Source organism: Felis catus, chromosome D1 (genome assembly GCF_018350175.1).
Source record: "Felis catus isolate Fca126 chromosome D1, F.catus_Fca126_mat1.0, whole genome shotgun sequence".
Taxonomy (NCBI): domain Eukaryota; kingdom Metazoa; phylum Chordata; class Mammalia; order Carnivora; family Felidae; genus Felis; species Felis catus.
Window position 1 is genome coordinate 105950622 of NC_058377.1, and position 12135 is coordinate 105962756.

At 46.1% G+C, this 12135-nt stretch overlaps 1 protein-coding gene and 1 long non-coding RNA gene across 2 annotated transcripts; one reads left to right on the plus strand and one right to left on the minus strand.

The window, feature by feature from the left end:
- The first annotated feature begins 1298 nt into the window (after positions 1-1298).
- SCGB2A2 (secretoglobin family 2A member 2) lies at positions 1299-4990 on the plus strand. Its single transcript, XM_003993505.5, has 3 exons — positions 1299-1831; positions 2216-2403; positions 4783-4990. Exons 1-3 carry the CDS (start codon positions 1777-1779, stop codon positions 4816-4818), a joined length of 279 nt encoding a protein of 92 aa, XP_003993554.3. The 5' UTR covers positions 1299-1776; the 3' UTR covers positions 4819-4990.
- Positions 2488-12060, minus strand: LOC102900919. The gene is made up of 3 exons (XR_441354.3): positions 11804-12060; positions 9056-10360; positions 2488-2607 (listed from the first exon to the last, which is right to left on the minus strand). It is a non-coding gene; the product is annotated as an uncharacterized LOC102900919 (long non-coding RNA).
- Between the last annotated feature and the right edge of the window lie 75 nt (positions 12061-12135).

Below are 12135 nucleotides of genomic sequence, written 5' to 3' on the forward strand. Positions count from 1 at the left end.
GCACTCCATCCTTGCTGTCATTCTCTTGCCCAGTACCAACTGCTCTAGAGAGAAGCCCTGTACCTGCTGTGCTCTCTGCCTAGAACACCTGTCCCGAGATCTTCCCCTTGATAATCATTGTCCACTCGTCTAGGCTTTAAAGCCCCTCCTCCTATAGCTGGCCTGGCCCTCTGTACAGGATGCTGCCCCTCATGGTTGTTTTCTGGTTCCCTACAAATCACTTTCTGAGGTCACTCATTCAGTTATGAGCTTTTTATTTATGGTTTTGTGAAATTTTTTTGAGCCTGACGCAGGGCTCAAACCCATGAACTGTGAGATCGTGACCTCAGCCTAAGTCGGGTGCTTAACCGACTGAGCCACCCAGGCCCCCCAGTTAGGGGCTTTTTGCTGCCTCCCTTGTAAGAGGTAAGCTCCACAGGAGCAAGGTCCTGGTCTGACAGCTGAATCTGGGGCATGCAGCACAGGATCCACTCATGGGGGAAGCTCATGGTTACCTTTGAACAATGGATGCTTGGATGGATGCATGGATGGATGGATGGATGGATGGTGCCTCCCATGTATTCATGATTACCTTGTTGTAAGCCCCACAGTAAGTTCCTTACAGAGGGTCTGTCATCCTTGCAAAACCAGGTGTGGTCTGGTTTATGCACATTTTAGAAATGAGGCAAAAGAAGCTTGAAATAACCAGCAATTTAACTAGCCCTCAGAAACTTCATGATTATTTCCTGCATCCAAAATTTAAATCCACATCTTGGGGTGCCTGGGTGACTCAGTCAGTTGGGCGTCCAACTTCAGCTCAGGTCATGATGTCACAGTTTGTGAGTTTGAGCCCCGTGTCATGTTGGGCTGGCTGCTGTCAGCTCAGAGCCTGCTCGGTTTCTCTGCCCCCTCTCCCCCTGCCCCTCCTCCCGCTCATGTGAGCGCTCTCTCTCTCTCTCTCTCTCCCTTTCTCAGAAACAAACACTGAAAAAATAAAATAAATCCACATCTGCTTGAGCCCAGTCCCTACCACCATTCCTCCATTCAGGACTGCCTCTGCTGAGCGATCAGTTGCTCTGCTTCTTCACATCATCCTTTAACTGATGGGAAAAAAAAAACCCCAAACAACTGAAAAAAAAGATTATTCATAGATTCAGAATAGAATGAATTTATGAAATTAATTAATAAATTGAGATAGTCTTTGCACAAACAGCCTTTAGAGAAAGTTAGACATTGTTAGGATTTCCTAAACGTCCAGCCTCTTGTTAAAAGGGTCTATGGACACGGGAAGTCTGCCCTCCTGAGGAGCTATCTGGTATTGCACCGAGCCCAGATGCGTGGTGAGCCCATAGGAACACAGGATGCGAAGCTATCCATCTGTTGAAGAAGGAGGACAGGTGGAAGGAGACTAATAAAGACCGCAACAATAATAAAACAACAAGGATGACAACACAGGCGCACTCTGTCGTTGTTTCATTAGCTAGCAAGCACTTTTGCATTAATTTCATCTAAATTAATGCAATAATGTTATCATTACTGCAGTTCCAAAACAGTTTTGAGTCCAACAAGCTGTCTCCTTGGTTTCTACAAACAGGGCACAGGCTGGCTGGGCTGATTCTTGCTGTCATTTCCTGGCCCCGTGCCACGTTTACTGTGTGACTCAGTCCCTCACTTCGGGGAGGGCTTAAGGTGATGGCCGGGAGAATAAAAGGAGGAGTTCTGGGTGCTCAGCTCCCAAGTGAGTTCTTTCTTCCCCGCCACGTCGGACTGACCGGTTAACACCAGCTGCCCTCAACCATGAAGCTGCTGAGAGTCCTTGTGCTGATTGCCCTCCCCCTTTACTGCTTTGCTGGTGAGTTCTGTGCAGCAAGGACAGGTTCGGGGCTAAAGGTGGTGTCAGGGCCCTCTGGAAGACCTCCTGTTCCCCAAATTCCGGCCAACAGGCTCCACCTCATTTCTCCAGTGTCTTTGTTTTTCATGGTTATGTAGTGTTTGGCTTCTCTGGGCTGTGGAGGTAGTGCAGGGGTGGAAAGGGGGCACAGATATTTTCAGGCTTAAGGAAACCCTAGGTCCTGAGTTTACTCTCTGAAAACTGAGAACTCAAGACCATTCACCATCATATTTCTGAATGTATGAATCTACTGGGATGTAGGTTGGATGAGCAATATCCTAGGTGCTCCCAAAAAGGGGCTTCAGGGCTACGGAACTGAGATCGCTTTTATGTGTTTTCTTTCAGGTTCTGGATGCCTACTTCTAGAGCAGGCGGTTAACAAAACAATCAGTCCTGAAGTGAGCGTTAGTGAATACCAAAATTTTCTCCAGGATTTTGTTCAGGAGACTGAGGAAGAAAAGGCCTTGGCTGATGTGAAGCAGTGTTTTCTCAACCAGTCAAACGAAACTCTGCACAACTTTGCACAGATGATGGTAATTACAGTTTCTTCTGATGTGCTTTCAAACCACGGGGCAGGGACTAGTAGGCTCTACGTTTGTCACTAATGATGCCAAAGCAAGTGTTCAACATGCTTTATTTTATTTCAGTGAATGTAATTGTGGCTGCATGTGAGTACTTTGACATCAAGAAAGCCAGCCAAGGTCCCAGTGCCGATTTGCCTCTGCGCTTCTTGGAATCTGTAGTGAATGATAAATGAAAAAGGCAAATGAGGGACAATATTCACATAAAGGCTGAACTACCCTTCAGTATCCTAGTACACACTCACACATCCACACACAAACTTTCTCTTTTTCTCTTTTTTTTGAGTTTATTTATTTACTTTAAGGGGCAGGGGGAGAGAGCACGCATAGAGGAGGAGCGGACACAGGGAGAGAGAGAGAATCTTAAGCAGGCTCTGTTCTATCAGTACAGAGACCGATGTGCCTCAATCTCAGGAACTGGGAGATCATGACCTGCCAACTGAGCCACCCAGGAGCCACAATATTTTTCTTTTTTTTTTTATTCTTTATTTATTTTCGAGAAAGAGACAGAGAGACAGAGTGCGAGTGGGGGAAGGATCAGAGAGAGAGACACACACAGAATACAAAGCAGGCTTCAGGCTCTGAGCTGTCAGCACAGAGCCCAACGTGGGGCTCGAACTCATGAACCACGAGATCGTGACCTGAGTCAAAGTCGGATGCTTAACTGACTGAGCCACGCAGGCACCCCTCATTTTTTTTCTTTGTTTTAAATTTTTTTTCTTGCTTTTTATTAAGTACACTCTCCACCCAACGTGGGCTCGAACTCACAACACTGAGATCAAGAGCCACAGGCTCTCCCCACTGAGCCAGCCAGGCACCTCCACACTCATTTTCTATCAAGGTAAAACACGTCTGATTCTCAAGAAGTCCCTTACTTGTAGAAGTGACCGGCAACAATGATCCCCTTCTTCGTAGGAACAAATAATAAAATGTTCATGAGAATGTTTTAATAGAGTTCAGAAGAATCCATTAAGAACATTCTGTACCTCTTACTAAAAGAATTTAAAGTGTGCTTTCAAGCAATCAAAATTTGTCAGTATAAATGATGGGATTCCTTGACTATTAATTAAAGACCCCATAGATGACAAGGATAGATCATGGGTATGAATCTAACTTGGGGGATGGAATTGTTGAAAACAACAAGCAGTGTTTCGTTCTCCATAATGTATTCCCTATCTTGATACTTCTATGGAAACATTCCAGGGTAGACAATTTAGAAATACTGCCAAAGCTAAAGACAAAAGTGTTTATCACTCAGAAGAGCCAACATGGATGAACCTTGAGGGCCTTATGACAGAGGAAATAAGCCGCCAAAAAAAGAAAGACAAATATGTTGCATGAGTTCATTTAAATCAGTTTTCTAGAGTAGCTAGTCTCCTAGAAACAGAGGGTACAATGGTGGCTTCTAGGGGTTGGCTGGTATGGAAAATGGGGGTTGTTCAGTGGGTATAGAGTTCAACAATAGCAAGACGAAAATGTTCTGGAGATTGGTTACACCACAACATACATAGACTTAACACTGCAGAACTCTATATTTACAATGATGAAAATGGTCAATTTTATCTTATGTGTATTTAGCATAACTAACCACTTTAAAAAGTGAAATTCCCTTCAATCAAGGATAATGGGATGGGGTTTTTTGTTGTTGTTTGTTTTGAAGTTTATTCACTTTGGAGAGAGAGAGACAGAGACAGAGTGTGAGCAGGGGAGGGGGGGCACAGAGAGAGAGAGAGAGAGAGACACAGAATCTGAAGCAGGTTCCAAGCTCCGAGACGGCAGCTCAGAGCCCATGGGGCTCGCAACCACGAACCAAACTGTGAGATCATGACCTGAGCCGAAGTCGGAGGCTTAACTGACTGAGCCACCCAGGTGCCCCTGGAATGTTTTCTTTAAAAATGTCGATTAGACCGATCGTTTGGACTGCACATCTCCACTGTTTTGTAGGTGTCAAAGGTAAAGGTCTCGGTGTCAGACCATTTTCGGTATTTCTAACACGTAAGGCCACGCCAAAACTCAAACACTACCCATTTCCTTGTATTTGGGCTGAGACTTAACGATTCTTTGTTGAAATAAATGCACCCTGATAAATATAGGGATCCCTGATGGGGAAGAGATCTGGAAACATCAGCACCTGTTTGGCATCAGTAAAGTCTCCTGATCGTTATCATGAGAGACGAGATCATTCTGATCTTGACTCGAGCACAATCCTTCTTGGATACCAGATGTGTGTGGACAAATCCTAGAAGCCAAGAAGAAATGCGCGTTTTTCAACTCTTGACTTTGGAACAGAGAGCTGAACATCGGAGTGATGTCTCTGTGTTTGTTTTCCAGCAAGTAATGTATTCCAGTAAGTGGTGTGCCTCTTAACTTTCCCCGAGACTGGAGACCCCGAGGACTACAGAGAATGGTCAGCAACTGACAGCCAGTGAATATAAACCACGACTTTTCTTCCTTCTTTCTCTTTTCATCTATAAACTGCAAGACAATTGTTGAAACCTCAATTACATTTTCATTTCAATAAAGCATCTGCAAATGGAAATTTCTTTTCATGTGATGTGATCAGAATGGAGGCTGTGGAGAGCCTCCCGTGCCTGAGCTCACGCGCACACACACACGGTCATATGGAACTGTTCCTTGGAGAGCACATGGGTGAAGGACTGAGGACTCTGAAAAACACTCTGTTCCTTCCCACGTGTAGCACAACAGGGGTCCTCTCTATGGAAATGTGCTTTTCCACCCTCATGGCCCCCATTTTCCCTGGGACTATCTCTGAAGTCCTCAGGACCTAGGCTCTGCTGGTTGGGCTGCATGCAGTACCCCTGATCCACTGGTGCGGCAAGGCCCCGCTCTCAGCCCTCTGCACCTGACCCAAGTGAGTGGGGTCAGGAGTAGAGCCAGGGAGAGATGTGACTTATCCAAAGCAGGGGTGAATCCTGGCTTGATTTTATTTATTTTATTTTTTTAATTTTAATTTTTGGGAGACAGAGAGAGAGGGCATGAGCAGGGGAGGGGCAGAGAGAGAGGGAGACAAAGAATCTGAAGCAGGCCACAGGCTCCCAGCTGTCAGCACAGAGCCTGACCGGGGGCTCCAACCCATGAACCGTGAGATCATGACCTCAGCTGAAGTCAGGTGCCTGACTGACTGAGCCACCCAGGCGCCCCATAGAATTTATTTTTCTTGTAATGTTTATTTATTTATTTGAAGAGAGGGAGAGCACGAGCAGGTTTGGAGCTGTCAGCACAGAGCCTGATGTCAGGCTCGATCCCACCAACCCTGAGATCATGACCTGAGCTGAAATCAAGAGTCAGACACTTAACTGACTGAGACGCCCAGGCCCCCCCCCCCCGCAAAATGTTAGAATTTCTTTAAAACAATTAACCAAAAGTGACTGTCATCATAATGAATATAGACCCATGAACCAGAGTGGAGCATACTCCTCTTTATACCACTGCAGTTGTAAGGTACGGTATTTAATATGGTTTTTATGGAAACTGGCCAAAAGGACCTAAGACCTACAAAAGTCATAATGGATCCCTGCCATCTACCTTCTCCCACACACCTCAGGGTCAGTGACTCCATTAGGCCCAGGCTAATGGACCTTGCCCATTTCCACATCTTAAAAGTTCCCCCCTATTACACACACACACACACACACACACACACACACACACACACACATATTTATTAAGAACTCATGGGCCATACTCAGTTCTCAGTGCTTTGGGTGTGTCCTCAGTGGGGAAGAAAGCCCACCCCTCTTTCTGCCTCTCAATACTGGGAACCTCAGTCCACCTTCTCTTTCTCTCTTGGACCATAAGAGGAGAGGAAAAGGAAGACATTTGGCCATAGGAACTGGAGATGGACACATAGATATGCAGAAATTTGCTTCTGTCCAGAAGGACCCTGGCCCATTTCATGAATGAGTCTTACCCAGGGAACAGAGCCAATTTCATGCAAGAATTGATAATGAAGGTGATTGAAGGACTGGGGCAGCAGAACGGGAAGAGGAAGGATGCCCGATGATTAATCATTGGAAAAGATAGCACTAAATCTAGAACTAGAACAGGAAAAAGAAAAAAAGATTATATAGAAAAATAAATCCAGTAGTACATCGACGAATGTGCTTAAGGGTAAAGGTATATGGATGTTCTCCTCCTGCATTACACCATTACACCATTTGTGTAACTCTGAAGTTATTTCCAAGGACAAAGTTAAAAACTACATTCCTGAGGCAAAAACATATTGTGATGAGCACAGACTCTTCATTCTTTCCCTGATGATGAACGATGTTGAGCATCTTTTCATGTATCTGTTGGCCATCTGGATATCTTCTGCACATTGACAAATGGGATTATTTGTGGGTGCCTAGGTGGTTCAGTCATTAGGCAACTGACTTTGGCTCAGGTCATCATCTCACGTTCCGTGGGTTCGAGTTCTGTTTGGGTGTGCCCTGCTTCTCTCTCCACCCACCCACCCCGCACCATCCTGGATTCTCTCTCTTTCTACCCTCGCTTACTTGCATTTTCTCTCTCTCTCAAATAAATAAATAAATAAATAAATAAATAAATAAATAAGATTATTTGTTTTTTATGGTCGAAGAGAATATTCTCAACAATGTACTTTCCTCCTTTTTTTGGTCTTTAATAGAGCTTTTTCTGAGAGGAGTTTGAGATTCACAGCAAAGTTGAGCCGAATGCACACAGAGTTCCCATAGATCTCCTACTCATGCATATGCACAGCCTCCCCCAGCATCAACATCCCCACCAGATGGTACATTGGTTACAACTGATGGGCCTCTATGGACACATCACTATCACCCAAAGTCCATGGTGTACATTCGGGTTCATTCTTGGTGTCATACACTCTATGCCTTTTGTGAAATGTATGTGATGTGCACCCCCCCCCATTACAGTACAGAAGAATTTCATTGCCCTTAAAACCATCTGAGCTCTGCCTATTCGTTCCTTCCTCTCCCCAACCCCTGAGAACCACTGCTCTTCTCAATGTCCCCATAGTCTTGACACTTCCAGAATGTCTGCCACTGAATGCAGAGATCCAGTAAGGCCCCAAGACCCTTAGAGAAGCTGGAGCCACTCAATGGGAGAAGTCTGGGTTCCTGAATGACTGGATGTGGTCATGGTGCATCATGGACAAGCCACTGAGAGCACCCTGCTCTAGGTCAATGTAACAATTATTTAGAATGTCCAGCAAGGTGGAGCAAGTTGTCTATGATATTGTCTAGACACACTAGCTCATGGTGATCACTAAAAGCAGTTGACTTTTATTCCATTTCATGGTCATATTTTTTAAGTTTATTTATTTATTTTTAGAGAGAGCATGCTTATGCAAGTGGGAGAGAAGCAGACAAAGAAGGAGAGAGAGAGAATCCCACACAGGCTCCGCACTGTCAGTGCAGAGCCCCATGCAGGGCTTGAACTCACGAAACCATGAAATCATGACTTGAGCCAAGATCAAGAGTCAGACGCTTAACCAACTGAGCCACATAGGCACCCCAGGGTCAGTTTTAAATTTGCAGGGGCATCTGGGTAGCTCAGTCGGTTAAGTGTTCGACTGTTGATCTCAGCTCAGGTCATGATCTCACGATTTCGTGAGTTGTAGCCCCACATCAGGCTCTGTGCTTACAGCCTGGAGCCTGCCTGGGATTTCTCTCTCCTCTCTCTGCCCCTTCCCTACTTTTACTGTGTCTCTCTCTCCCTCAAAATAAATAAATAGGGGCGCCTGGGTGGCGCAGTCGGTTAAGCGTCCGACCTCAGCCAGGTCACGATCTCGCGGCCCGTGAGTTCGAGCCCCGCGTCAGGCTCTGGGCTGATGGCTCAGAGCCTGGAGCCTGTTTCCAATTCTGTGTCTCCCTCTCTCTCTGCCCCTCCCCCGTTCATGCTCTGTCTCTCTCTGTCCCAAAAATAAATAAACGTTGAAAAAAAAATTAAAAAAATAAAATAAAATAAATAAACATTAAATTTTTTTTCAATTCTCCACAGACAGTGCACCCATTCTTTGGTTCACTGTGGGAGCACACAGCATCTTCCCCGTCCTGGCCAAGTGCATTGTACTGAGCTGCACTAATAATAAACCACCATTTTAACCCACTGAGATCATAAAAAGTAAGTAAAACACTGAAGATATATATGTATTTTGGAGGTAAAGGAAAAAGATCAGAGACTCTAAAATGACCTCTGCAACCAAATGGAATAGACTGCCACTTTGCACTATCTCTGAACAGTGTATTTTCCAAAAATACACAACCCAAAAAACTGACTTTTTGTTTTAAGTTTATTTATTTGTTGTGAGAGAGAGAGAGAGAGAGAGAAATGAGAGTCCAAGTGAGCAGGGGAGGGGCAGAGGGAGAGGCAAAGAAAGAATCCCAAGCAGGCTCCGCGCTGTCAGTGCGGAGCCCGTCATGGGGCTCAAACTCACAAATGGTGAGATAATGACCTGAGTCAAAACCAAGAGTCAGATGTTTAACCAACTGAGCCACCCAGGTGCCGCTAAAGAATTACTTTTAATTGCATTTTTAACACATACGAATATGCAGTGTGCAGCAATTCTTAAATCCTGTTTTACTCTCTTTTCAGTTTCTCTCACCTCTTTGGTCTTTACTCAGATGTCTCTCTCTCAGTGAGAAAATCTTTGGATTTTTCCGCGTCTCCACGTCGGGCTCAATAGAAGACAGCTGGTTTTACTTAGTTGCTTCAGTCTTAAACGTTGCAACATCACATGTCCAGAAGCCAGATTGCATGGGGATGAGGAGTGAATGGAGGGTTAAAAAGCGAACGCTCATTGTCCAGGGTCTTGTGATAGTTGCTCCACACGTTGGTCAACAGAACCTAAGTGTGTTATTTTCTGGAATGTGTTCTCTAAAATAACTGAAGACCGTACATGTTTATGGAAAAACTAAGAGAACTGTCTGACCACACTCGAGAAAGTGCTTCCACCAGGAATGCTCGTTTTTCAGACACTTCACACTCTCTCCCTCACCTCCTTCAGATATGGGCTGAAACATTACGTCCTCAGTGAGGCCTTTTCCTTGCAGTCTGCTTTGTGATGGTCAAAGCCTATATCGATAGTGCCGCTATCGACTAGGAGTGCCTGGGGCACTCACTGGGCCCAGGGCCACTTGCTTGATGGTTCACAGACACATTCTAACTGGAGCTTATGTGGTAACTAGTCCAACCCTGCAGTTCTTGTTGTGATTGTAAGGAGCGCCTCCATAAAACCACCAGGGAACCTTAAAAAATGAGGTATATTGCCTCACAGTTGTGGAAGCTAGAAGTCCAAGATGGAGATGTTGGTCGGGCCAGGCTCTCCCTGAAAACTCTAGGCCGGGACCCTCCCTTGCCTCTCCCTAGCTGCTGGACACTGCTGACAATCCTTGGGTTTTCTGGCTTGTAGACGCATCACTCTAATCTCTGCCTCCACCTTCCCATGGTCTTCTCCCTCTCTGTGTCCCAGTTTCCATCTTATCATCACATTGTTAGGCCACCTGGCGAGGCCCAAGTCCCCGGGGTACACAGAGACACTCTTGTCAGGTAGGACTTGCCAGGGGTTTAAAGAGCTTCTCCCAGGAGCAAAGGGCAAAGGCCACATCTTTCTTTGGGTAAGGTTAGTCCTTTACTACACAAGCTTCACCCTGTAAACAGACTCTCCGCGTGGTGGAAAAGATGACCACCAGTAGCCCCAAATCGACAGTCTCTCTATTTAGCGGCTGCAGTGGACAAAACTTCTTTCTTCTAATGTCCAAACTTCAGTTCTAGAGAAGTTACATAGTTGGGCCCTGCTTGGATCACACGGTCACCTTTTGAGCCAATTACTGTTGCCAAACAATCATGGAGTATCATGATTGCCCAGATTGGGTTTATGGGTCCATGCCAATGGCTGTGGATTCAAGGTCTATAACCAGGAAAAAAAAAAAAGGGAATGAATATGGTCAGGACTTGGTCAATAAATACCAGCTTCCCCGGTCTTTGTCCCCACTTCCAACTTAAGACCAACCAGAGAAGGCCAAACATGTTCCCCTAAGCAATCAAATAGGATGCCCACTTCCGGCCAGCCCGCCTCCAGCTTCCCCCCACCAATAACTTCCAGTCAGAGCACACCTGACATTTTCTCCCTGCCTGTCATTGAGTCCCTGCCAAACACAAGCAATGGTAGCTGATTCCTCGGCTATAGCAAGCTCTGAATTAAAACGGACCCTGGAGCAGAGGCTGGCCTTCTTCAGCTCTGGGAATCAGAGCATCACACCAAACCTTTACTTCGGGCTTTTGCCTCTGGTGCCTGCCTACCCACCTATCCCCAGCCACGTGCAGTTCCTTTCAGCCAGTGACAACGTCACCTCTTTCTCTTCCTCTGAGGAACATAAAATCAGAATGTGAGTGTTTGACAGTAACTTTGCTATAGGGGTGGCTGAATCTGCTGTATTTTTAAGAAAAGCTTGTATTGTGTTTTGTTTTGTTTTGTTTTGTTTTAATGTAGGCTCCGCACCCAACGTGGGCCTCGAACTCACGACCCCAGGATCAAGGGCCGCATGCTTCCTGACTGAGCCAGCCAGAAAATACAAGCCAGGAAGCTTGTATTCCTAATCTTCAATAGTAGCAAATTGCTTTTGACACAGCTCTGCCTTGTGCATTCAGTTCCTCTACACTGTTTTTCAATCTTTTTTTTTAATTTTAGAGAGAGAGAACAATCCGGGGAGGGGCAGAGACAAGGGGAGAGAGAGAGAATCCCAAGCAGGCTCAGCACTGCCAGCACGGAGTTCAACGCGAGCCTGTCCACCAACCGTGAGATGATGACCTGAGCCAAAATCAAGAGTTGCAGGCTTAACTGACTGCGCCAACCAGACGCCTCACTAAGGAACTTCTAATGATGGAAGACACAGAACTAGTCACTCCTCTTTCCTGGGGAAGTGGAGGTAAGGGAATGATAAACACAATAAACATAAACATAAACATAATAATAATAATAATAAATGGCATAACAGCAGCACCGTGTTAATTAAATAATTTAAATAAAGTTTAAAAAATGTAAACTCCTATTGGAAGGATGCTGGTATTAGGAATGGGGGGGGGGGGGATTGGTCAGAGCCTTAAAGGAACTCTCTGGGGCAGGCTGGAGAAAATGTGTCAACAACCGCAAAAAGATAAGGGCACAGGTGGTTTAAGCAAGGAATGTAGCACTGGGCTCCTGGAAGCTCCGAGGGAGTTCGCTGGGGGTTTCAGACGCTTCAGTGCGCCCCTGGCACGGAACCGGACCAATTATAGTTTATTTTCTTTCTGTTCTTTACGAAAGGTTAAAAAGAAAGATGATGAAAAAGAAGAGATTTCAATTGAAACATACCAAGCCTGAGAAACACCTCGGGCCGAGAGGAAGGATCTCCGCGCGCGCAGCACTGCTTTTCGATCTTCGGTGGCAAAACCTTGGCACCTCACTTCGCGCATTTTGCCACCAACACCCCGCCTCCAGCCCCAAAGGAGGAAGAGGAGGTTCCCCGAAGCCCACCAGGAAGCTCAGGTGGGTGGAGGGCCAGCGTGGTACCCGAGCCGGGAGCCAGCCTGCTCGGGTCCTGCCGGGAGCCCAGACGAGGGCACAGTTGCGAGGCGCTTGCGCGGCGGCCCCGGGTCGGGGCTTTACGGTAATTGCGCGGCGCGCCGGCCCCGCCCTCGTGCGCA